At 38.4% G+C, this 23,163-nt stretch overlaps 1 protein-coding gene across 1 annotated transcript in view; it reads right to left on the bottom strand.

The window, feature by feature from the left end:
- Positions 1-23,163, bottom strand: part of OTOGL (otogelin-like) — a 145,021-nt gene that overhangs the window by 9,877 nt on the left and 111,981 nt on the right. The window contains exons 44-53 of the mRNA XM_014531634.1: positions 20,747-20,888; positions 18,901-19,086; positions 17,065-17,277; positions 16,425-16,529; positions 12,129-12,230; positions 11,503-11,607; positions 11,379-11,419; positions 4,730-4,793; positions 3,052-3,230; positions 2,516-2,620 (exon numbers count right to left, since the gene is read on the bottom strand). Of these exons, the coding sequence (XP_014387120.1) occupies positions 2,516-2,620; positions 3,052-3,230; positions 4,730-4,793; positions 11,379-11,419; positions 11,503-11,607; positions 12,129-12,230; positions 16,425-16,529; positions 17,065-17,277; positions 18,901-19,086; positions 20,747-20,888 (1,242 nt within the window). The remainder of the gene's footprint in view (positions 1-2,515; positions 2,621-3,051; positions 3,231-4,729; positions 4,794-11,378; positions 11,420-11,502; positions 11,608-12,128; positions 12,231-16,424; positions 16,530-17,064; positions 17,278-18,900; positions 19,087-20,746; positions 20,889-23,163) is intronic.

The following is a 23,163-nucleotide window of genomic DNA, read 5'->3' as shown; positions in this document are numbered from 1 at the left end:
GCCTAATATGCAAAGTGTCCCCTCAGGAGTTCGACCGTCCTGGAGTTCAACTGCTCATTATGATGTGCACTGACCACAAGCGGGTGGCACGGAATGAAGGAAGGTCCCAGCCAGCAGCTGGCTGCCAGGGAAGGGAGGCCCCGGCTGGCAGCCAGTGGCTGGGGAAGGGAGGCCTCGGCTGGCAGCCAGCAGCCAGTAGGAACCCTACCCATGGATGAATTTCATGCACTGGGCCTCTAGTTGTGCTATAATTGTTGATGTATATTTTTATAGTCTGGATTTTAAAATGTTAGTCGAACTCTGGCTTGAAGATTTCTTGTGGACCAGTAAAGAATTTTAACTAACTTCCTCTTTCTAAATTATTTTTAGTTTATGAATAGCTTTGGGTCTTCTATGAATCTTAATTGGAAAAAAATCTAGAAGTCTAGGTGTAAAAGAAAATTAAATATTCAAATTCAAGAAACACAGTAATATCTTACTTGTCTGAAAAAAAGTTAGTTGTTCCATAGAAATTAGATTTCTAGAGAACTAAAGCTTACCTTGGAAAAAGCCAAGAATTATGTATATTTATCTATATTGCATTGCTTGTGTTCTCAAAAAAATATTCTGAACATAGTTTAATCTTTTATTTACATTTCAGGGATACCACCATGAATATTAATTTCATACACCAATGCTTCCTGGATTACCAATATCTATAGAGTTTATGTTGCCCTTTTACTAAAATCCCCCAATTACTGTATTTTTTTCCAGTATTTTCTGATTCCTTTTCTCTTACTGTCACCTATGTCTCCTAATCATTTTGTAAGCTTCCTTTTTTAAGACTCCCTGTTTTAAAAATATATATTAGAAAACAAAAATACTGCTAGGATAAACAGGTAAACAATAACAATAAAACTACATAAATCAATAACACTGTTTTGCACATAATTGTAAAACAATAGGCTATAGCATAAAACATAATTGTTCATTTTTCTCATTTAATAAAATGTACAGGGTAGAAAAAGTTTTTCTTTTGGGTATGTGAGTAATCCCATGTAATTAAGAACACCAGAAATAATATCTACAGATAATTAAACTATTAATGGAAGAAATGTAATGATAGCAATAATAAATTGGAATTACCTTCTGATAAATTATAAACACAATTTGTGACCTTCCTAAAACTGACCAAAGCACTAATAAAATTATAAAGTTTCATTAAAAATTCTAGGGAAGAAGTAGGACAGTCTTCAAACCTATATAGAGTTATTATAAGATAAAGGGAGAATTCTGAATAATAATTATTTTTTGTATAAAGATGTAGTATAGCATATTTGTTGCCCTGGTCTGGTGTCTGATGGCTCCATCAGTTGGAACATCAAACCACGCACCAAAAAGGTTGCTGGTTCCATTCCAGGTAAGGGCACATACCTAAGTTGCAGGTTCAATCCCCTGGAGGCAACTGATTGATGTTTCTCCTCACATTGACCTCTCTCTCTCTCATATGGGAGGCAACCAATCAATGTTTCCCTCCCTCCCTCCCTCCCTCCCTCTAAAATCAATAAAAACTATTCTCCAATGAGGATTAAAAATGTTTTTAAAACTAAAATTTAAAAAAAAAATGAAAATGTGTCAAATGACCTAAATCTTTATTCTTATATATCCACTGGAACCATCAAAAGCTGAAATAAAGTGCTAACATCTTGAATTTCAGATTTCTATTCAAGTGTTTCATTCAAATGAGTAAATAAAATATCATTGTTGTTTTTCTTTGTAATGATTAGAAATCAGCATTTCTCTAAGCCCATTCCTCACATCTAAAAAAATAAAACAAAATGCCAGGCTGGTTCAGTGGTTGAGCATCGACCTATGAACCAAGAGGTCATGGTTCCATTCCCAGTCAGGGCATATGCCCAGGTTGCAGCCTCAGTCTCCAGTGTGGGGCATGCAAGAGGCAGCCGATGGATGATTCTCTCTCATCATTGACATTTCTATCACTCTCTTCCTCTCCCTTCCTTTCTGAAACCAATAAAAAATACATTTAAAAAATAAAAATGAAGCCCTGCCTGTGTGACTCAATGGTTGAGTATCAACCCATGAACCAAGAGGTCACCGGTTCCATTCCTAGTCAGGGCACATGCATGGGCTTCATCCCTGGTGGTGGGTGTGCAGGAGGCAGCAGAATTGTTGTCTCTCTCGATGTTTCTATGTCTCTATCCCTCTCCCTTCCTCTCTCTAAAATCAATAAAGACCTTTTTAAAAATGAAGATGTATTATAAAATAAGTTTGAGAAATGAGTTAAACATGGTTCTTTACAACAGAAAGTATCAGATAGTTTACAGTGTAACTGTATCTTGTCCACTAAAAGCATGTTGTATATGGGTATGTTTATTGTATGTAGAACTCTCTGTGTGTATTTGTGTGTTTGTGGCATTTTGAAAACTTATTTGATTTAAGAATGTCTTCTTCAGAAAGTAGTAGTATAAAGAGTATCCTCCAATGAACATATTTTTAGAAAATAAGGAATTCATACCTCATATATAACTGATGTTCCATTTTCCATTTGAAATTTGCAGGATACATTTTTGCAGGTACCACAACAATCATAATCACTTGGAGATGGAGTATATGCCTGGTGCTGTGTATGATAATAATACATTGAATAAGCCCCACAACAACACCAATATATAATTAATTAGTTCTGAAAGTGCTTCCCAACATAAGTAGATGCTCTCTCAGAACATCTATAAGCATTTCGAAGGTTGAATTTAAAGCACTTCATATAAGAATTGACTTTATATCGCTATAATCTTCACATCTACCAGCCAAGATTCATCAAGCAGGTATAACAACTTCAGGTTAAGTAAGCTGTAGATAATAAGACTTCTGAAGCTCAAGGTCATACACAGGAAAAGAAAAGTCTGTAATAGGTAGATGTTACAAATTAATAGATTATTGAAGAACTATTCAAGTATACATTTTTAACTTATGCAGTATTCCCTAGCTCAAATTTTATAGCTGCCATTTTAAGATTGATTCTCACCAGAATGACTTATAAAGAATACTTACAATGTCACATTCTTTTGAACAATTCACCATTGTGAAATTCAGAGTGTGAAAGCCTGTAAGGTTATCTTTTTCTTCCAGACACTCTATCGTATGACAAAAGTCTCCTTCCAAATACTTTATCATAGATTGGCCAGGATTCAATACTGATACTTCTTGAAATACACACACATCATCTTTTTCTAAGAAAAGAAAAACAGTCAACAAAAAGCACAATATTGAGTTTTTAATTAATCATCTAATGGAATTTTTATTTAAATCTATGTTTTCATTGTGATGTGCAATTTTTCCAAAACCAAAATAGATCTTCACCTTTACATGTTGTTAATAACTCAAGAGTTTACTTAATAATGTGGTATATTTATTCTTTAACATATAACAAGAAATTGATCTGTAAACTCAACTGCTATTCACTGATTGAACTTCCTCCAGAAGCTATATTTGATAGTAGATTCCAGAATTTTAGGCCTAAGAGATTGTCAGATTACTTGTTCTCTCTTCCAGAAACATAACATGACAATTTTGGGGAGTGAATATAGATCGAGGCAAAATCTAAATTAATAATAGTATATCTCTTCATGATGGGATTCTGTAACATTTAATGTTCTTTAATTGTCATTTTGAAAATAAATTTTTAATTTTATTGTGTTGCAAAATAAATAGTCATGTAAATCATACTTCATGATGAAGGCAACTGGTACAATGTGCTATCATATCATTAACAGTGGCATGTTAGGGTAAGCTAGATAGTGCTGAAGAAATCAGATCAGAAAATCTTTGTGCCTCACCAACATGGAAATTAAGCCTTCTCTCATATAAAAATACAAGTTTCAAACTCTTGGACAGAAATTGTATTTTCCATTAACCTATTAATACTTAATATGAAGTTCTGTTATTTCATAGAAAAGCCAACTCTCTGCTTTGCAGTGTTAACATCCTATATAATAAAAGTCCATGTCAATGATGTATTCTTGTGGAACTGAATCTAAGTGATCTCACTCAAATATGCGTCACTACCACTGAGACAGCAATGGAAAAAAAAAAAAAAAATAATAATAATAAAAAAAAATAAAAGGGCAGCGACCAAATGGCAGAACGACCAGAATGACTGGTCAACCAGTCACTATGAGGCGCACTGACCACCAGGGAGCAGAGGCTCAACGCAGGTGCTGCCCCCTGGTGGTCATTGTGTTCCCATTGTGGGAGCAGCTGCTCAGAGGGTGGGTCCACAGCCGCTCAGCTGACCGGGATGAGTGGTGCTCCTACAGTGGGCGGATCCCTGCAGGCTATCCCCGCCCCACCAGTGCATGAATCCCATGCACTGGGCCTCTAGTCAATAATAATAAAACAGTGAGAAAAAAATCTGTCACTTATAGATGTCTATTTTTTAAAGTTAAGTATACTGTATATAAACCCTAGCACCAACTTTACATACAGTGATGCTTCTGAAAAACACTACTCACTTTTCTGCCCAATTATCAAATTTCTCAGAACATTTAGAAATATTACAAAAGAGGAAACTGAAATATAATAGTATTTATAATATTTTTATACTCAAAACTTGGCAAATGGCTTAAAATGTGTAATCCAATCAAAGAAAATTATTTTTAATTTATGAATAGTGAACAACATATACCAATAATATTCATTGGCATTTAAAAGTTATAAAAAATATAGTTACCACAGAGATACTGCACACATCCACAGTCACTCTGAAAGTTATGGTCTATTGTAGTAAATTCTCCCTATTAGAAAGATATTATTTTTATTATTATGTAACATTATATGGCTTTTTATATGACAACTGTAAGAAACAGACAAGATAATATTTAATGAGTTTCCTACCATACAGTCAGACACATACCAGGTGCATAATAAATATTTGATGGTGAACAGTCTTGGATTAACCTGGTGGTCATTTCATTAGTAGCTCAGGGGGGAAAAAAATCACAATGAACAATGTGAGCATGGATCACTTAATCTCCATGAACTTTAATTTTCTTATCTATTAAATGAGTGAATTCAGATAAGATGATCTTTATGATCTGTCCTATCTGTAAAATATTGTTTGATTCCAAGCTTCTAGTGCAGCGGTTCTCAAACTGTGGGTTGCGACCCCTTTGGGGGTCGAACGACCCTTTCACAAGGGTCACCTAAGACCATCGGAAAACACATATATAATTACATATTGTTTTTGTGATTAATCACTATGCTTTAATTATGTTCAATTTGTAACAATGAAATTGGGGGTCACCACAACATGAGGAATTGTATTAAAGGGTCGCGGCATTAGGAAGGTTGAGAACCACTGTTCTAGTGGGTAATCAGATTAAGAAAATGTTTGTTGCCCTAGACAGTTTGGCTCAGTGGATAGGGCATTGGCCTGCAGACTGAAGGGTCTCAGGTTTTATTTCGGTCAAGAGCACATGCCCGGGCTGTGGGCTCACCCCCCAGTAAAGAGCATGCAGGAGGTAGCCAATCAATGATTCTCTCTCATCATTGATGTTTCTATCTCTCCATCCCCCTTCTCCTCTGAAATCAATAAAAATATTTTTTTAAATAAAAAAAAAATGTTTGCTAATCCTGGAAACTTTGTTTGATGGAAATGGTCTTGTTCTGTTCTGTAGGAGTTGTCCAGGCTCTGATGTCTGCATCTGCAAGGCTGCTATAGTATATGAGGCAGGGGCAGAACAGTATAATATAGTGCTTACTGACACAGACTCAAGAACAAGACTGCCCGTGTGCTGATCTTGCTCTGCTACTTACTAGATGTGTGATATATGGAGGGCAGGTTACTTAGCCAGTCTTCTCCTCACTCCATTTGTAAATTGGGGATAATAATACTGCCTGGCCTTTAGGATTGTTGAGAGAAATAAATGGGTCAGTATACACTGAGTGGCCAGATGATTATGACCGGCCAGATTATTATGATCACCCCATCAGTACTTTATTGACACTTCCAAAAATACTGACTATTGAAAACTTCCTAAGCAAATACTCTCAAGGTTTGATTATTATTATTATTTGCATAACTAATTCACTTCATTGTACTGATGGGGTGGTCATAATAATCTGGCCGGTCATAATAATCTGGCCACTCAGTGTATGTACAGAGCTTAGAAAAGGGAAGGCACATAGAAGGTGTTGTGTAACCTTTAGCTGTAGTAAATCATTGTTATGACCAATACTCAAACTTTGCCCTATTAGGAAGGGTTTAGATTCCTCTCAAGTGTAGGACAAGGCTTAAAGTTTTAAGAATTACATTTTAAGTATCAACTTTTCCTGGATACATTTAATTTTCATAAGATCAGTAATAAAATGAATTGATTCTTGACATAAGAAATGATTCAAATAAATTCATATATAAAAGTCACTTTTCCCCATAAGCTAATAATATCTTACTTTCCATAGTGCTTTTACAAGTTGTAAAGTAGTTGCATAAATGTTAACTCAAATGAGGTTTTATGACTTTTATTCATTACATAATTCCGATGAGATTGGAAATAAAATGTTAGAAATATGCAGTTAAAAATAATAAATTAAATTCTCTCACTGTATTAGCTACTCCAGAAGATTAGATAAGGAAGTATTGGGTACATACTACCTCTTTTAAGTCACTTATCCATTTGTTTTTTTATTTTTTTAGAATATATTTTATTGATTTATTGATTTTTTACAGAGAAGAAGGGAGAGGGATAGAGAGTTAGAAACATCGATGAGAGAGAAGCATCGATCAGCTGCCTCTTGCACACCCCCTACTGGGGATGTGCCTGCAACCAAGGTACATGCCCTTCACCGGAATCGAACCTGGGACCCTTCAGTCCCCAGGCCGACGCTCTATCCAATGAGCCAAACCAGCTAGGGCTATCCATTTGTTTTTAATAATTGAATCCACAATGCCCAATGTGCCCTTGCAAGTTTAGGCTTAAATCTTCTGTTCTTTCCTTCTACATATATTTCCTTTGGATCTTATCCATGTATTTGGTTACACTTTTATTTTCTAAGTACCCAATTTCACCAAGAGGAAATATCTCCTTAATTGTTCTACCAGTATGAGCATAAAGGCTTTTTTTTCTCCTTTAAAGTCTGTAGCAAAATCACCATAATCTGTTTTCACTTTTTGGCTTTATGACTAGTACTGCTATGAACATTCATATGAGCTTTTGTATGGACATGTGCTTTCATTTCTCATATGTATATATTTAGGAGTGGAATTGATGGGTCATATGATAACTCTATATTGAGCCTTTTCAGTAACTACCAGGCTGTTTTCCAAAGCAGCTGTACCATTTTACAATCCCACATGTGAAGGTTCCAATTTCTCCATTCTTACCCATATGTGTTAATATCTATCTTTTTAGGATAAAGTGGTATGTTACTATGGTTTTAAGTTGCATTTAACTGATAGCTAATGATGCCAGTTAAAGAATTTTCATGTTCTATTGGCCATTGTATATCTTTATTTTGGATAAATGTCTAGGTATATTCATATAATGAATATTATTTAACAGTAAAAAGGAATGAAGTACTGATACGTGGTACAGGATGAATGAGCATTACAAATCTTATGCTAGGTGAAAGGAATTACAAAAGGCCACATAACATACAATCCCATTTATATAAAATATCAAGAATAGGCAAATCTGTAGAGATAAAAAGTAGATTAGTGATTTCCTATGACTGGGGAGTTTGGAGAAAAGTGTGGAGTGACTGCTAATAGGTAGTCTCTTTTGGGGGTGATAAAACTGTTCTAAAATTAATTGTGTTGATCATTGCACAATTCTATGAGTACACTAAACACCATTGAATTGTACACTTTAAATGACCAAACTGTATGATAATCCTATATAATAAAGTGCTAATATGCTAATTAGACCAAACAGCAGAATGACCATCTGGACGACCTTCTGGACGACCATCCAGACAACCTTCCAGACAAAGCCAGGGCTGTAAGGGCCAGCTGAGGCAGCTGGGGCTGTGAGGCCAGGCCGAGGCTGCAAGGGGCTGCGAGGGCCAGCCGAGGCTGTGAGGGCCAAGCCCCTTGCGCGAATTTCGTGCATCGGACCTCTGGTGAATTATCTATCTGTATATAAAAAGCCCGTGGCCCTAACGCTGTAACAACCAAAGACCAGCACGAGTGGACGGGGCTGCACGCTGGGTGGGCGGGGCCGCGCGATTTTGCGGGCTGGCCTTCTAGTATTTCAATAAAGCTGTTACTGAAAAAAATAAAAAGAAATACTACAAAAGTCTCACATAGACTCTTTAGCTTGAAATGCATCTGTTGTCTATGTGAAAAACTAATGTGATATTAAATATATACAGATAACATCATAGATACTGAAACAAATAGCCATCATTCAGAATGAGAACTCAGGAACAATGGGTCAGGTCAATGCTTGTGTAGAACAATGAATGTTAAAACTAAATTATTATGCATGGATGGTTATGGTATATTTGGGTAAAGTTATTGAAACTACTGTTTATGTTGTGTGTGCCCAGAATGATGCTAATATATAATAGCCATTCAATGAATATTTGCAAAATTGAGTAATGCCAAAGTTTGATTCATATATAATATTCAGACATTGAATGTTGAGCTGGTAATGAACTAAATGGATCAGTAGCTAACACAAATGTTGGGGAGGGAGAAGAACACCGAGAAAGGATAAGTGGAGAATGCTAGAAACTCGTTAAAGGGGAGGGGGCAAGTTAAGGAAGGGACACACAGGAATGTGTTTGGTTGGTGGGTGGTTAGGCCAAGATAGCAGTAAAGGCACACAAAAAAAGAGAAAAAGAAAAGAAAGAAAGCATAGTTAAGGTAACAACCACACCAAGGTTAAAGAATGAACATAGAGGGTTCTACTCAAAGATGCTTTAAGGATCCCAGAACAGAGGAGGCACAAAATCCCATGGGGAAAAGGAATCTATAATAATAAAAGCGTAATATGCTAATTAGACCGAACAGCCGAATGACTTTCCAACGTCATTCCGAATGTCCTTCCAGATGAAGCTGCAGCAGAGGGGGCTGAGGCAGAGTTAGGGGCAATCAGACAGGCAGGCAGAGTGGTTAGGGGCAATCAGGCAGGCAGGCGAGTGGTTAAGGGCGATCAGGCAGGCAGGCGAGCAGTTAGGAGCCAGTGGTCCCGGATTGCTAGAGGGTGCAGGCCAGACTGAGGTCCCGATCGGGCCTAAACTGGCAGTCGGACATCCCCTGAGGGGTCCCAATTGCGAGAGGGTGGAGGCCAGACTGAGGGACTGCCCCCAACCCCCATGCAGGAATTTCATGTACTGGGCCTCTAGTAGTTTATATTGTTGTGTTGAAGGTTATTGAAATGCCTCAGGACATTGTGTTACCTCTTTCAGACCAGGAGGAGAGCTCTGAAAGAGGCTGGTAACATTAAAATCCCAGTGTCACTCTGATCTGCTCCTTTGGCCATCAGTGTTTGTCCAAGAATCCAGTACTTGTGAATTCAGTGTCTGAGCCTTGTAAATTTAAAGGTATCTAAGAGCTCTCTCTACATCTCTCTCTCTCTTTTTTTTTCTTCCTCCTCTCCTCCTTCCTTCTCTTTCTTCATCTGCCCCCCGCCTCTCACATACACACACACACACACTCACTTGTAAAATATATTACAAAAGGCCAGAGTCTTCCATTTTGCCCTCCTGAATTTAAACACACTCTACCACGCGCCCCCCCCCCCCCCACTTCTTTTCTGTATTAACCTCACTACACTCAAGTTCATGAGCAGCTATACCAGTCTCTTGCTGATGTCCTGTCTCCTAATGTTTAACTGTCCTTATCCTGCTTCACAGGACTATCAATATCTGCTCCCTCAAACACCATTTTTATAATAATTCCTATCTGATACAAGACCCCTCTATCTCCTATCACATTAAATCTACACTGAGCTCTTCAGGGTAGGACTATGCATTTTTAAGTGGCTGGCACCATAACCAGACGTAATTGGGTTTCAACAAATATTGGTTGAATGATTAACTGAAAAGAATAAATGAATAAATCAAATAAAAATTTCTCAGCCTTGCCGTTAAAGTCCCCCTGAATTCAGCAATTTGGATAGTTCTTCTTCCCTCATTGTTCCTCCTCAGGTTATGTCTCTCTTAAGGAAAGAGAGAGGTCATGATCATTCAGCATACATATTTTACCTCACTCCTTTGGGCATGTACTCATGTTCATACTAGCCCCCGTCTGGAATAGTTCACCTCTTTTTATTTATTATTTCTAACCTGACTATCACTTTCTTCCAAACTTTTCTTGATGCTCACCTTCCATCTCCATGATGATCTTCACCTTGTGGTAAAATTCTCAGTATGGGGGAGGGGAGTTGTAATAATAATTATCAATAATACTTACAGAGCTCTTGTTATATGTTAAGTATTATCTAATTTATATTCATTTATTTCATTCACATGACATAGGTATTGTTATTATTTTCATATTACAGTTAGGAAAGTGAGTCACAGCTAAAGAAAGGCAAGGTCACTGATAGAAACAAGACAGTCTATTCTTGCTTTTGTTCTTGTGTCAACTTATGTCTTGGCTACACTTTGTAAAAAAAATGAAAGAATAAAGATGAGTGTAAAGAATAAAGGAATATACATAAACAGACATATACACAAAACAATGCCTGGTTTGGGGCCTGAAGATCTCAGTCAATAATTTATTCTCTCAGACCTCGATTTTCTTATTTATAAAATGAGCTAAAAATACCTACATTGTGAAGATTCATTGATATAATATGCTAAACATGTTATGTAAACTATTAAGAACCTGAGAAAATATAATACCATAAGTCTATTTTATTCTATAGATGTTTATATAGTGCACACAAAATATAAAATGAGATAATTTTTATGAAAGTTATTTATACATTCTATGCAAAAATAGATAACTTATCATTACAGTAAATGTTGTATTAATGTTTTTGTAAAATACAATTACTTTATTTATTTGACATGCAACTTGATGAATTTGAAGATAAATATATATCCATGAAAACATCACCACTACCTATGCCAATATTAAGATAGTATTTTTAATGGTTTGCTTGCTTTTAAGACTAGTGAACTTAATTAGATATGAGATTAGTAGATTCAGTCACCGGTGGAAAAAATAAGGTATTGTTCTTTCCTGTCTGAAGTAGAACATAAAACATTGACAGCTCTCTAATATCAGAGCACATTGTTTTCATCCACTTCAATACAACTTAAGGAGGATAATTCCATTAATTTTAAGAATTCAGAAATAAGAGAGGTAAAGGAAGAAAAAACCGATTTAAATTAGATGATAAGTCAATCAAAATATGTGTTCTTACCACTTCACAAGTTGGTATAACAAGGTTTTCACAGCTACATTCTAAAAAGCAAAAATCAACATTTATAATGATCAGAATACATTCATGTATTGTAATAAAACTTTAAAATATGAAAATTAATTACCACAATGCCATATTGGACAACATTGACCAGATACATTTTCTTTCACAAGTTTCATATCTTCTGCACAGTTGAGTTGTGGCACAGGACAAAGATTTGGCTCACAAACTAAATAGAAAAATTACATGGGTAAAGATTAACTTCATGGAATCAGGAGTTTCACTCCCTACCATTTAATTCACTGCCACTGCTGTAGTGCCTGAACTCATTTCTCACCAGTGCCTTCTCCCCTACCACCCTATTGCCCTGTGCTGGTGAGGACAAACAAATGAATCATAACACATACAACAACAGTAGGACAGCGCCTCAAGAAAAGAGCCCTGAGAAATGGCAGGAGTACAAGAAGAGAAAGGAAGTGAAGAGGGTATGGAATCAACTAGATTACTAGAAATTCTAGGATAGTGAGACAAGTCAGAGCTGATCTTTTGTCATAGCTGATCTATTTTTGATAGGTAATGGTATTATCCAAGAAGAGCTCTTAGATACATGAAAACATTATTTATGTTTAATATGTATTTTGTATGCTAGAATTCAACTATGGTCTGACATGACAGTAGCACTAAGATGCACTGAGCTTCTTAAAACTTTGGACACTTGTAAATATTTCAAATTAGTTAAGATATACTTACCACAGTAATACTGAGGACAACAGAACTGTGTGGTATTAAGATCCACAGTGAGAAATTCCCCATCAGTACATAGTGGAATAGGTTCAGTGCAAGATTCACACACTAAAGGTAAAACAAAAATTCAGAAGTTACAGCTGAGCTAAAAAAAAAAAAGATATCTAACATTAGTTCAGATTACTGTGTGTATAGAAAATCAACATAAACAAAAATAAGGCTTCAACAGATCTTATTTTGTCATAAAAACAAGTATACTTTCTGAGTGTATTGCTTTATGCTTTCCAAGCAGAGTGACATAGAATACCATTTTACTAAAAACATAGGGCATTGAGATTTCTGGAATAATTTTTTCTTGTTAAGATTGAAATATTATTGATTAGTTTATTTAAGTTTTCTTAATTCACTGTTCTTGATTAGTCTAATTTATGAGTAAACAATATAATAGGCACTTGTCCTTTTTCATAAAAATACTGGAGGTCTTGTGCATGAAATTCGTGCAAGGGGCTTGGCCCTCGCAGCCCTGGCTTCATCCACAAGGTCATCCGGAAGGATGTCCAGAAGGTGGTTTGGCTGTCTGGTCTAATTAGCATATTACGCTTTTATTATTATAGATATTTGTATTGATTTCAGAGAGGAAAGGAAAGGAAGAAACAGAGAGAAACATCAATGATGAGAGAGAATCATTGATTGGCTGCCTCCTACACTCCCCACACCAGGGATTGAGCCTGCAACCCAGGCATGTGCCTGGAATCAAACTATGACCTCCTAGTTCATAGGCTGGCGTTCAACCACTCAGCCACACCGGCCAGGTGGCACTTGTCCTTTTGAGGTGTTCAGCATCCCTCTCCCAATTTTGATAAAAACTCTGTAAAGACCTGGAAGGAATGCCCAGACTTGGTATGACTATTATAAAGGCACTTCATTCTCATCAGGCTTCTGTGAGGAAACAATTCACATTAGTTGAACCATAATCTCTATGGTATTTGAATCATACATGGAAGCACACCAGGACAGGAAACAAATGTTGCTGACTCAATACTTAATAATTGACAGATAGAGCAGCTAGCTGGTTTCTCTCTTTCTCAGAGCCTAATCTGTTTCATCTTAATCCTTCAAAATCTTAATCCCAAAATCCTTCCAATAATTGGTTGTGCATAAGCTAGAATCAACCAATTTTGACTACTTGAAGTAGTCAAAGAGCCTTAACTGGTACAAATAATGTGTTTTGATTTAAGTATATCTAAAACCTACATTAATCAGCAATCTTTTATATGATAACTAAAGGCCGATGCACAAAAATTCGTGCACTTGGGGAGGGTCCCTCAGCGCGGCCTGTGCCCTCTCACAGTCCAGGACCCCTCAGGGGATGTCCACTTGCGGGCTTATGCCCACTCCCCGGGGGATCAGGCCTAAGCTGGCAGTCAGACATCCCTCTGGCAGCCTGGGAGCACTCGGGGGATGTCCGACTGACAGCTTAGGCCCACTCCCCATAGTTGAACATCCTTAGCACTGCTGAGGAGGTGGGAGAGGCTCCCACCATCGCCGCTACACTTGCAGCTGTCAGCCCGGCTTATGGCTGAGAGGAGCTCCCCCTGTGGGAGCGCACTGACCACCAGGGGGCAGCTCTTGTGTTGAGCATCTGCCCCCTGGCGGTCAGTGTGCATGTGCATCATAGTCCCCACCTCACGTGGGAGTCTGTTCTGCGGGATTCTTTCCCCTTCCTCACGTGGGAATCTGTACTTGTTCTTCAATAAATTTCCACCTTTGCTATTCCACCTTCCGTACATGGATTCATTTTTTGACTCCAATGGACAAAGAGCCTGGGAACCATTCTGCCCAGGGGGACACCGCGTGTTCCAGTCCAAAAATCCCTCTTCACCATTTCATATATTTTCTTAGAAACCCCTATTGCAGAGTACTACTACTAGTGTGGAAATGGTTATTTCAAAGATATCAGAGTCATAAAAAATATTTGTGTTAAAATACTCCTAGGAAAAGGCTAATGAGAAGGACTGTGAGGAATGAAATCTGAATATCTGAAAATATCTGCTGACTGCCTCTGACTTTAGTCAAGTCACTATATCAGTGATTCAATATTTTGATTTAGAATAAAGGTTTATTAGATAGGGTAATGGCTAAATTTCTGCAACAAGGACCCACAAAATTAGTGGTTGCAATGCAATAGAAACTTATTTCTCACTTAAAAACTTTTTTCAGATGCAATTCAGGTACCCTGGTTTCTTATATTCTTTATCTGACTGAAACTGAACACTATTGAGCCAAATTAAACAGATACAGGGTTGAATCATATATGAGCAGTTATTCCAATAATGCTGCCAGTATGGGGAGAGCAGTCAATCACCCTGGAAATTCTACTCTGAACCCCCTCACCAGTTGGCTGATTATATACACATGAGGGAGAAGATAACTACGTGCAGCTGCTAGCTGCATGTGTAACATGAAAAGGCAGGGTAGAGTCTGCAGTCCACCCTTCAGGAGCTCAAAGTCCAATAGTAAGGTGGCTAACCTTTTATGATGTTACAAACAGCTCAGCCCATTCCTGGGACTGGAGAATGGTCATTGTTCCTGAGAAAAACTTCCAGAGGGGATCAGGGTGCAGGCACAGCAACCAAATCAAAGCGTGTCCTATCCTCAGTTTGTTCTCAAAATGTATTTCCTTTCTGAGTCATGGACCCATCGAGGCATCTTATCTTTTTACAGCCTTGTTTCATCTTCCATTTGCCCAGGGTCTGTAAGAAAACTTCTTAACTATAGTTAGTAAGGTGAGTCATTATTAAACAACTGTGGCTCTATTCTTATTATACTAGAGGCCCAATGCACGAAATTCGTGTATGGGGGGGTGGGCCAATAGCCGGGCCTGCAATGATGCCAGCATTCCTCACCAGGGACTCCGGCCCGAGGCCGCTACCCTCCCTTCCTTCGGCGTGAACGCTGCCTTGCGTCACAGTGAGCACAGCGTTCCTCACTGTGGACTCTGGCCCAAAGCCCCTGCCCTCCCTTTCCTCCGCCTGGACAGAGTGCAAACACTGGGCTCGCATCACTATAAGCCCAGCGTTCCTTGCTGCAGACTCCAGCCCAAGGCCCCTCCCCTTCTTTCCCTCCACCGGCTGGGGCGTGGACGCTGGGCATCCCTGGAGGTGGATTCTGAGAGCCCAGAGAGCTTTCCTCGCGCAGATTCCAGCCTGAGGCCCCTCCGCTCCCCTCCCACCATCTGGCCAGGCCACGGGACCCTGAACATCCCTGGAGGTGGACTCTGGGAGCCCAGCATCCCTCGCCACAGATTCCAGCCCGAGGCCCCTCCCCTCCCCTCCTTCCACCCATCTGGGGTGTGGACGCTGGACATCCCTGGAGGCGGACTTCGCGAGCCCAACTTTCCTCCCTGCGGACTCCGGCCCAAGACCCCTGCCCTCCCTTTCCTCTGCCCAGCCAGTGAGCAGATGTTGGGCACGTTTCACTGCAAGCCCAACGTTCCTCACTGAGGACTCCAGCCCGAGACTCCTCCTTTCCCCTCCCTCCGCCCGGCCAGGGCGTGGACTCTGGCCTGGGGCCCTTCCCCTCCCCTCCTTCGGCCTGGACCCTAGGCTCAGGTCACTGTGAGCCCAGGGTCCCTTGCTGTGGACTCCGGCCCGAGGCCCCTCCCCTTCCCTCCCTCCACACAGCCAAGCCAGATGCTGAGCTCACGTTGCCCGGCTTCTGGGTCTTCCAGGGCCGGGCTGCCCTGGATGGCGGCACGCTGGAGGCGCGCGCTGTCCCATCCTGCCTGTAGTATGCAAATTAGCCACCATCTTTGTTGGCGGTTAATTTTCATATCGCGCTGATTAGCCAATGGGAGGCGTAGCAAAGGTATGGTCAATTACCATGTTTGTCTATTATTAGATAGGATAGATATATTTTTTTACATATTTCAAAAAGATCAAAATCTTTAAAATGAGTTTATTACTATATACATGCATATAATGTCTAAATTATATGAGGATATGTTTGTTGATTTTAGAGACAGAGGGAGAGAGAGAGAGAGAGAGAGAGAGAGAGAGAGAGAGAGAAACATCAATGTGAGAGAGAAACATTGACTCAAAACCTAGGTATGTGTCCTGACCAGAATCAAACCCCCAACCTTTGGGTGTATGGGATGATGCTCCAACAAATTTCGCCACCCAGCCAGAGCTCCACAATCTTAAAAATAGATTATTTCTTTGCAGACACAAAGAATGAGAATTTAATCCACTATTCTGAATGAACAATGACTCTCACTATTATTTTTTCTAATCAGTTACTCACCACATTGGTACTGTGGACAGCAAGAAAGAGGGCTATGACCAATGTACAATTTTTGGCTATCTGTGCATGTCGGAATGGTCATATCACACAAGGTCATGTCACATCCTGCAAATAAGAAACAGAAGCATTAAAATATTAATGAACATGACTAAAACCTAGTGATTCCAATTCAAAGCAGGGAAATGATTCTCATTATGCGTGTTTTCACACTGCAGTTCAACCCATTCTGTTCACAAAATTGGTCATAGGTGAAAAGGCAGCAGATGTAAGGTTTATTTATTTTTTCACCCTCAATTGTCATAAATCAAAGATTCCCAGATCCTAAGACTGTGGCTTGGCCCAGCAGCACAGATGACATGTCACATGCCTGTCTTTTCTCCATGTCTGTCATGTGTTACTGAATATTATTAACTATTAATAGGCAGAGTTTTGTATGTGTATTTGCGAAATCAGCAAAACCATAATGAGGCAAAACTTGCTTTGAGAATGTGCAAGTGAAATTTACAGAAAAACTTCCATTGTTACCTCAAACTTGCATTTTTTTATACCCAGCACCATGCACGCCCACTTTTTCACAACAGTTGTAAACATACATGTTTTGTGGCATGAACTGACTGTACAAGTTCAGCTGAGTACATACCACAAACCTCCTTTGAGCAGCAGGACTCCTTGTCAACGATGCCCAGGATGAGCTCAGCCTCTCGTTCACAAATTGGCGAGGGCTCTTCCTCACAGTCAGGCTCTATAGGAATGATGCTTCCATTCTCCAGACATTTGTAGAGGGCACATTCATCAACACCCCCATTCCAAATCTCCCCAGCAGTGCGGGGCTGGTCGTTACTGTCAGTACATGCTTTAAAAGATTGACAATGTCACATCATTCATAACCTGGGCACGAAAATCAATCAAGCTGCTGTATTTTGATTTCAGACTGTGACTTGGCCCAGTGGCACAGATCACATATCACATACCTATCCTTCCTCACATTTGTCTTTTCATTCATCAGATACTAGCTTGTATTTTTCTTTAATGAAATGATTGATGTAGTCCGCAGAAAATATATTTCCCTTCTAAAATTCTCTGTAAATGTGTGTACTCTATTTTATAAATACCATAAATGGTTAATTACTTTTTTATTTTAAGTCTTGTTAACATAATTTACTTCATTTGAACAAGCTCAGTAACATGACTTCAAATGCTTTAAAATATTGACTGTTGAAAATGAGTGGTGCCCTGACTGGTTTGGCTCAGTGGATGGAGCGTCGGCCTGCGGACTGAAGGGTCCCAGGTTCGATTCCGGTCAAGGGCATGTGCCTTGGTTGCGGGCACATCCCCAGTGGGGAGTGTGCAGGAGGCAGCTGGTTGATGTTTCTCTCTCATTGATGTTTCTAGCTCTCTATCCCTCTCCCTTCCTCTCTGTAAAAAATCAATAAAAAAAATATATTTTTAGAAAATGAGTGGTATTAGAAAACAAGACAACCTTAACATTTTTTGTGATATGAAAATTCAAAATTTTAACTTTAAAGTCTAAACATGGAAAGTAGGTAACAAAAAATATTATTTAGTGACTCTATTAGCTTTATTATTAAGGTTTTACTTAATAATAAATATGGTTCTCTAGTAGTTCTTTTAAGGAGTAATAAAGATAAATGTAGTGACCCACTGCATCCCAGCCTCCAATGAACTTATTTTACACCACTCTATTTACTAGCAAGCCAACTTCATAGGTTCCTAAAAACAAACATAAGCATGCCTGTGTATTCTCAAAGTCTCCACAAATACTTTCCTCAATGGCAAACACAAACTTGTTTCTGAAACTACATATGCATTTCACTTCCACATGCCTAACTAATTTTTCTTTAATTTTACCTAAATGTCTTTTCTTCTCAGTGTGATGATGAGCCCTATGACTGCTAAAGTCTAGACTGAAATTTTCTCAATTTTTCACCTGAAACCACCATGGAGATAATGTGTCAGAATAAAATGGTTTGAAAATGAAAGTAGAAATATTAACTCTTTTCTCTCAGATAATAACAGAATCTGAAATTTTTAAGTGCTATTTTTCTCAAAGCACTGTTGTGAAGTGCTTTATTTTGTGCATTCCCACACTAACCTTATGGGTATTTTCCCCATTTTACAGATGCATGGTTCAGGCTTACAGAGGTAAAGCTGGAAACTTGAAATAATTTGAATTTGAATTAATTCACATACTACACTCTTCATTCTTAGTTTTCCATACTCTTGCCCAGTTATTAAAGGCACATGTGGAGATTAAAACACATCACCACCAAAGCACTTGTTTTGGTAACTTCAATTGGAATCCTCTAAAATCCAACTACAAACTAACAAACTCAGTTCCTTTCCAACTGCTAGAATACTTGTGATCAATCTTTCTCTGTACATCTCTTCAAGATCTGACAATGTTTTTATTTGTTTGCTGGACCCGTAAGAGGTCATTTTGTACTTTGCTGCTTACCACATTCTTCCTCTGGAATGCACTGGGTTGAATATGGCCTGTGAAGAATGGTTCCATTTTTGCACACACAATCTTCTCTTACATTCAGACATGAAGAGTGTCCATAGAACCATCTGTTCAGACATGTTCTTGCCTCACAGGGTCGCACACAGGGTTGATATTCCTTACCCTCTGGGCAACTCAGAGCTAGGAGGAGTAGAGGACAGAGTTTGCTAATAATAAAAGTAATCTATTTGAATTCTAATAAAAGGAAGAAATGTCGATTTCTTTTTGAAAGTAATTTTTCAAATTTCAGTTTCTTCCAAGTCTGTTTTTTCATTTATTATGTAATCACAAATCAGAAAATTTAAAAATGGGTGGGTATTTCTGAGTATCTTCCAGGTGTCCAGCTATTATTATGTTATGTTAAGAAAAGTTCATCTGATTTAAATTAATCTCACCAATAAGCAGCCCAAATCTCATTGGCGTGAATATAGAGTCAACTGTTAGGAAATTCCTGCTCTGTTCTACAGAAAAAGCAAAGAAATACACTTTAAATATGCAACTCAACCATGTCATAAAACAACAAATGCTGCATATTTAAGTTCAGTCCTTCACTGTCCAAAGAAGCTACCATTGTTGAGTAATTTCTAAATGATGTTTTAGAAAACTCTTGTTTATGTTCAGTGATCTTAAAATGTCATACTGTTAAAAAATGAACCCAGCCTGGCCAGTGTTGCTCAGTGGTTGAGTGTCGACCCTGGAACCAAGAGGTTGCCGGTTCAATTCCCGGTCAGGGCACATGCCTGGGTTGGGGCTCCATCCTAGTGTTGGGTGTGCAGGAGGCAGCCAATCAATGAGGTTCCTGTCTCATTAATGTTTCCATCCCTCTCCCTTCCTCTCTCTCTAAAAAAAAAAATGGAAAAAAATGAGCACAGAGCTGATGGGTGTGCAAACTGGTAAAATCTCAGTGGTGAAAAATGTGACAGTATCTTATAAAATTGGTGAGGTCATTCATTCCTGTGAACCAGGCACTCCCACTCTTGAGTAGTGATGACATCTGGGAGGGCAGGGAGACAAGGGAGATAGAAGGGCACGGGAGTCATGTAGTTGGTGTTTGTGATATATTATTCTTTCTCTATGCATTTTATTCCTTTCCCCTAGGAAAAAACTTTTATTTTGGAGCATTTGAGTAACATTCATTTTGAAGATCTTTTACCATTTAATTCTTTTAGTCACTATTTCTTAAATTGTTATTTGTGTAAGATGTTCTCTGGATTGGTGAAATGTTTTATGAAAAGCATTACAACTTGATGGGAAAGCATGAAACTTATAGATAAAAATGGGCAAAGAATGCATACAAAGGAAAAAGGAAATACAACCATGTAAATGGGAGAATACTGAATGTAAATATCAAAGAAAGCCAGAAACATCGATTTCTTGGAAGTGGATATTATGTCAGAAAAGGAGAAAAGGGGGGCAAAAATCTCCATCCTCTCCACATAATAAATGAATAAGAACAAGCTGGGAGAAATGAAGCAGGTTAAATGGGATGAACAAAATGTGTTGTAAGATGCAGAATTAGTCCCTCTTCAATCCTCTGTGATTTCTTTAACTCTTCAGTTTACTTTGCTGGGCTAGGTTTTCTTTTACGGTAATTGAGGTTTACTTTAAATTTAGATCAGGATAAAAACAGAAGTTGCCTATGTGGGAAAGCTTGCCTCCTACTTCTAGGTTAGATTGATATGCAGTTATTCTTATGAAATTATTTTGTGATGAAAAATGAAAAGAAAAAGAAAGAAGTGAATGCAAAACAATGGAAAGTCACTTGGCTGTTAGAAAATATGATTTGCAGTGTACTACTTACAGCAGTAATCAGGTGTCCTCCACTGAATACAGATGCCAAAATTGTTGCACAGAGCCACATACGCAGACGGTGCATCACACTCATGGTTCCAATGATTGGTATAATTGATCCACATCTTTTCACAAAAGTTCTGTGGTGAAACCTAGAAATATGTTGTGCCTTTGGATAAGTTATATTATTTTATTTCTCTAAATTCCATAAGCTAGACTAACACTATTTGGAAAATCAAAGAGCAGCAAGTTAATGTGCATTACGGTTCTTCTTTGACCTTAGATTTTCAAAACTTCACGGTAATGAGCTGTCACCTCTGAATTTATAATATTTTGGATAAAACACATTTTAGATAAGTACTGTCTGCTCTAATCTACATAAATCTAATCTTATAAAGATGGGAAAGAATCCCACTTTTGGGTATTTATCCTAAGGTTTATAGGGGTGAACACTTTGTAAGGTATATAAATGTCTAATCACTATGTTGTACACCTGAGACTACTATAATATTGCATGTCAACTATAATGAAAATCAATTTATAAAAAAGTGTGGAAAAGAAGCAGAGTATGTGGCTCTAGCAAAAGCCATTTCTGATATCACAGTTTAGGTTACACTTGTCTTTTCTATGTATGGAGTAAGACTTTGATCTATTATAAGTAAAATAGAAGCTTCTGAAGCTTTCTGTAATGATACACAGCATTGCTCACTAAATGAGGTTATAAATGCTTAAGAAAACACGCACAGCCCTGGCCAGTGTGGTTCAATCTGTTGGAACCTCCTCCCATACACCACCGAAAGGTGGTGGGTTCCATTCCCCAACAGGGCACATCCTGGGTTGCGGGTTCAATCCCCAGTCAAGGTGCATGCGGGAGGTAACTGATCTATGTTTCTCACATCTCTCTCTTCTCTCTTTCTCTGTTTCTCTCTCTCTCCCTTCCTCTCTATAAAATCAATGAATAACATGTCCTCAGTGAGAATTTTTAAAATGTATATTAATATTATATGTTGCTCAAATAATGTATTTAATTTTTCATACCTCAATGTAATTAGGGACGCATTTTTTTCCTACAGATTGTTTCATTTTGATCTAGAGATGCCTGAAATCTAAATAATTTAACTTTTAAGATCCTTATTCCAATTCTCTATTCATTCATTCAGCAAATATACTAAACATTGACATTCAGGTTGACTCTGTAATTTAATTGTAAGTCCAGTTTGGACCTGGCAGGAGGTGAGTGTAACTTTGACCTACTCTGCCGCCATCTTTTCTGGGCGCCCCACTCCCCAACCCCCATCTGAGTGTACATGCTTGGATTCTACATTCAGATGCTAAATTCTGACATAGATCAAAGTTTCAGATAAAATGCTTAATATTTTACATATCCCATCATTTCTTCTTCAAGATTCATATCTATACAAAGCAAGGTTCCACTTCCTTTTTAATCTCCTTTGTTGCCTCTCCTCAGTTTCCAACTACTTTACTTTGCACAGAATTCTTGTGATGGTCATCAGGGCCTCCTAATTGTCAAATACCAGGGACACTAACATTCGGAACCTTCCCCAACCTCTCAGAGGCCTATGACGCCAGGAACACTTCCTGCTTCTTAGGACCCTCTGTGTCCTTCGAGGGTACAGAACTCTATTGCCTTTCAGCTGCTCATTGTTTTCTCTGCTGCCTCTCATTCGGAGTGTTTCTCTAAATCCCATTTCCACTGGTCATGTTTACTCATTGCAACTGCTCTTCCTGGGCTCACCTATTTTCAGTTTCTACCACCATCTGGGCATTAAAGTCTTTGCATTGATTTCTTCGTAAGTCAAATAGTTAATAATAAGCTTATTACTGCTTAAGGTGGCTGTGAGTTAATATATGTAAAGTTTATAGAACAGACTCTGGTATATTAGTAATTATGATTTTTTAAAATGTATGTATTAATAACTTCCCAAACCTGATCTCTGACCTCAGCTTATCTCCTCTGAACTCTAGAATTATGTTTCTAAGTTGTTTTGTGGCTATTTTTGCTTTAAAGTCCCACATGACTTAACTTACTCAAAATAAAAATGATATCCCTTCTCCATTTAACCCCCCCGCAAGCTGTTTCTCTCATATCCTCCATTCATCTATTCATTTATGCATACTTCCGTAATTTATTGAATACCTGATTACATACCAGACACTATGCTATGCATGAGGAATATAAAGGTGAATAAAATGGATCTCTTCTCTGCCTTGTGGATCTCAATTTAAGAAAACCTTTTAGTGAGCAAGAGGAGTCACCACGTTAAAATAGACGGCAAGAGGAAAGCATAAAAACCTATGGACAGAAAAAACCCTGAAATATTCAGTGTTGAAAGGAGAGAGGCTGATGTTTAGCAGACAAGAAGAGTGTAGTAGAGGAGGAAGCTGGAGATGGGCGGGCAGGGCATA

This window comes from Myotis brandtii, unplaced genomic scaffold, assembly GCF_000412655.1.
Source record: "Myotis brandtii unplaced genomic scaffold, ASM41265v1 scaffold82, whole genome shotgun sequence".
NCBI lineage: Eukaryota > Metazoa > Chordata > Mammalia > Chiroptera > Vespertilionidae > Myotis > Myotis brandtii.
This window is presented reverse-complemented; position numbering and strand designations above follow the sequence as displayed.